The sequence below is a fragment of the Python bivittatus genome, unplaced genomic scaffold (genome assembly GCF_059951505.1).
Source record: "Python bivittatus isolate LINGU-HERP-01145 unplaced genomic scaffold, Pbiv_v1 ctg000080_np1212, whole genome shotgun sequence".
NCBI classification, from domain to species: domain Eukaryota; kingdom Metazoa; phylum Chordata; class Lepidosauria; order Squamata; family Pythonidae; genus Python; species Python bivittatus.
In genome coordinates this window covers 90,334,674-90,338,940 of record NW_028277035.1, presented here as the reverse complement: position 1 = coordinate 90,338,940, position 4,267 = coordinate 90,334,674, and the positions used below count along the sequence as shown (strand labels likewise).

The window sequence follows — 4,267 nt, the reverse complement described above, 5'->3', positions numbered from 1 at the left end:
TTTAAATTAATGGAAACTCATACCATAATAAACTGACCAGACTTTTAGCTGGCCAAAAATTCTTGATTGCTACAAGAGCGTATTGTGGGTTATCTTTGAAAATGACCTGGTCCTCTTTCTGTCCCCACAGAAGGCCATTCTTCCAAAACTATTACCTAATTCAAAAAAACAAAAGTTAGGAGTAACAATTGGAATTGTCTACATGATGTGTGAAAAAAGAGGGAAAAAGAAAAAAATTGCAGGAGCATTTAACTGAGGCAAAGAATATAATCATCCAGGGAGAGGAATGAAAATTCAACCCACAAAAAACAGGAAATCAAACGAAACCAAACTGAAACCAAATCAGTCCTTAGTAACAGACTTCCTTCTTGACTAAAAATGAGATCAAGCAAAGCTGTTATATACATGTTTTTTTCTAAATTACTTTGCTAAAATCCATTAATGTCAGTAATTGTTTATGATTCTAACTGAAGAGACTGTTATAAGATAATATAAGGATTTAAAAGAAAATGAGCTTTGCTATATCAGTTTCATTTATCAGTCATATCTGAAATCTCACATGGGAGAAAGAAAGAGTTTTTAGAACACATAAAAAGGAATTTAGTTCTAAGCTATCCGATATCACCAGTAAGTGGTACAAAAAATAACCACCCAAATCAGAAGCCCTCCTAGTTTTTTATCATCAGATGCTCCTTGGTGTTCATGTCAGGTCTCAGGATAATGATGTAGCATTTGGGGACAAAGATGCAGCCCAGTAAGCCCAGGCTGGAGGCCAGGATGGAGAAGATCTGCACGGCCACCATGTATTTCCCTTTGGTGCTCAGGTAGGTGGGCACAAAGGAGACCCAAACACTGCAAAAAACCAACATACTGAAGGTGATCAACTTGGCTTCATTGAAGGTCCCTGGCAGCTTGCGGGCCAAGAAAGCCACCGAGAAGCAGATGGCAGCCAGAAAGCCCATATAGCCAAGGGCAGTGTAGAACATAGTGACCGAACCTTCATTGCATTGCAGCAGGATCTGTCCTGGGTGGGAATGTAGGTTGGCATCTGGAAATGGGGGAGAGATTCCCAGCCATATGATGCAGATTCCCACCTGAACCCCAGAGCAGGACAAGACAATAGAGTTGGCCAGACTCTTCCCCAGCCATTTCCTCATAATGCTGCCTGGCTTTGTGGCCAGAAACGCCACCACTACCATGACGGTCTTGGCCAGCAAGCAGGATACGGCAACTGAGAAAACAACACTGAATACAACTTGCCGGAGGAGGCAGGTCACTTTCTTGGGGCGACCGATGAACAGCAGGGAAGTCAAGAAGGAAAGCAAGAGGGAGACCAGTAGGATGTAGGTGAGGTCCCAGTTGTTGGCTTTGACTATGGGAGTTTCTCGGTATTTAATGAAGATTCCCAGAACAAAGGCAGTGGTTAGGGACAACCCAAGTGCAAAGAGGGTCAGGATGAGACCCAACGTTTCTTGATGAGACAGGAAACTTATAATCTTGGGGACACACTGGTCTCGCTTTTTATTGGAATGCTGGTCATCTGGGCACTTCTCACAATGGGCTGCATCTGAAAAACAAGCAGTTGTATTTTTAGCTAGTGTGGAAGCTTTGGGAGCAAAGCAGGATCTCTCCTGGCATGGACCTCAATAGTGTTCTTTCTTTGCTCCTGAGCCACCTACCTTCCTGGGTGGAGATTGTTCCTTCCATACATGGAGAACAGTCATAGCAGCAAACCGGTGCTCCCTCTCTCTTGAGTTTGTTGTATCCTGGGAGACAACTTTCAGTACATCTAGAAAATGGCACCATCTAAACATAAAGAAAATCCAGAATAATCTATTTTAGGGGATTATTTCTATGAATGGAAATTAGTTGCAGGCTAGATTCACAAACTGAGTTAAACCATGTTTTGTTTTAACTTTAAATTGTGGAATATGATTCACACATTGTGCAAAACCACATCAGCAGAAAGTAACCAAATCAAGGATCGTTGGCTCTTTCTAAGAACAGGTTTTAATATGAGCAGAAGGACAGGTTGCCCTCAAGCTGGTTCTTGAACATAACAATGTTTGAAGATCTTCCAGGAACTTTGTTTTAAATTCAAGGGGCTAAAGGTTCTATACTTGCCCAATGTCCTAATTCTACATGCTAGTTATTGTCTGGTCATATATACTTTCAAAACACAGTGAAGATTTGTTTTTCAGAAACTCATTTTCAACCTCAGATTGTTTTCCTGAAGAACCTCCAGGAGTAATCCATTTTCAGTTGAGTTTGATTCCAGAATCCACTCAATATTCATGAGCAGCTGATGGCTCCTCTGGCCGGGCACCCTTGGCCTTGTTCCCCCCGTTCTAACTGTCAGGTTCAGCCGACGTGGCACAGCTAGGAACCTGCCCAGCCGCGCTTAGTCAGTTTCACCGCTCTAGCACTGGCAAGGAAAGAGGAAGTGTGAAACCGCAAACAAATTAATGGGCCAGCTGGCGCCACTTAACTAAACTGCAAGGGGATGCATTGTGTTAATGCCAGTTGGCTGTGGGCACTATAGACAAAGGGGAGAGCTGCGGATTTGAGGAATAGCAATCAATGCGCGATTGGAAACTCACGGCTTTGCACGCAACAGAAAGACCCAATGAAGACAACGACCATGCCATCGGAAAACAACAATCAAAGAACAAAAGAATTGGGCTGAACCTGCCATTTGAGTAAAAGGGGGGATTACTGGGGGTAATCTGTAATCTGCAATCTGTAATATGTAACCTAGCAACGGGGCTAGCGCAGGAACGAGACGACTATAAATTGTGTGGTAAGATGTGCCAAGCCAGTTCTGGCTTTCTCTGTAATTACGAATGTTACACTTGAGTAAACTTCTTTGTTGAACACACGTGTCATGAGAGTTTCTCTAGATGAACGGGGTAAGCCTTACACTAACAAGAGGTAACATGTGCTTTGACCTTCATGTCAAAAAAGCTTCAGCCTGAATAGCCAGTGCTAAGAAACAGTGTAGTCCAAACGGGGGGAAGTACAATAAAGGTTGCTTGCTTCTATCTTAGTAACTGCTAGGACAGCATCAAGCATAACTTGTCCTTGATCTCTCTGCTTCTTCCAACGTGAATCTCCTGAGTCATTATTTTCTACTAGCCAAGACTCAAATTAGGCTCCAGTTCTGAGGAAGGCTGGAATTACATGCCATGAAGTTTGTTCTTTCTCCTATCAAGGGATTTGCTGGCCTACAAGCAACCTTAAGCTAAACAATATGATTTGCCGTCCTGCTCCAGAACAAGACTGGCATTCCCACATGCAGCAATAGGTGTCTGAGAGGTCCAGGAGAACTAGGAGAGTCTCCTTCAACCTGCCCTTTTTCCAGCATAAACCCTCCATCAGAATGGCAGTGTTGGTGAACTCCAAATTTTGAGAGATATACTGGATCATATTAATAATAAAACCCACAAGCAGCAGACTCAGCTACCTGCTTATATGATGTTGGCCATATGATGGCACTCTCACTGATGGACAGCTTGACATTTGAAGAGGGAACACTTTCTATCTTTCCAATTTTTACTCCACCTTTGGACCAGTTGGGAAATATTGCCCAGTGTACGATATCAAAGACAGCAGCAGGAATTCCATTCTCATCGAAATAAACATTATCTCCTGAAAGATTGTAAAGCTGGCACTCTCTCAGAAAACAATGAAGCTAGAAAGACATGGAGAATTACCCCTGTACCGTCTATATTCCCATTTGAGCCCTGAGTCAAAACTAGGCTATTTTAGCTCAGTGCATGTGTGCAAATGTTGGGTAGCAGAATCTAGTCAAGGATTTACTCTCTCTTCCCCTCTCATTTGCTTGATCACTCTGGCTTGCAATCTTTTATGAAATTCTTATCCTCAGGACACAAACATGTTTGGACTCCAGCGATCAGATGTTTTGTAAGGTGACCATCTCATTGTGTCTGTCCCTCACCATTGGTCTAAAATGCCAGCCTCTCCTTCTGTTAGTAAAAGCACCAGTGTCCCTATTTGGTTTTTCTGGAACATCAACTCCATCTCATGTATGGACCATCTGCAGCAACCTGGTGTGGATTGTTCTATGTTTTTTATGAATGTCCAAATGTCCAAATCTCCTTCCCCTCCCCTGTACAATTGTTGCTATCGATCCCCCACCCCACCCCTGGCCTTATTGATCCCCACCCCACCCTTGCCCTTTTCAACATCATTTACCAGAAGGAAACATTATAATATTTGAGTGCCTAAAAAGAAATGTTCAGCTTCA

At 42.9% G+C, this 4,267-nt stretch overlaps 1 protein-coding gene across 1 annotated transcript; it reads right to left on the bottom strand.

Moving 5' to 3' along the window:
* Positions 1 to 668: 668 nt before the first annotated feature.
* LOC148216808 (vomeronasal type-2 receptor 26-like) lies at positions 669 to 1,806 on the bottom strand. Its single transcript, XM_088134719.1, has 2 exons — positions 1,680 to 1,806; positions 669 to 1,567 (listed from the first exon to the last, which is right to left on the bottom strand). The coding sequence occupies exons 1-2, from the start codon at positions 1,804 to 1,806 to the stop codon at positions 669 to 671; spliced, it is 1,026 nt and encodes a 341-aa protein (XP_087990845.1).
* Between the last annotated feature and the right edge of the window lie 2,461 nt (positions 1,807 to 4,267).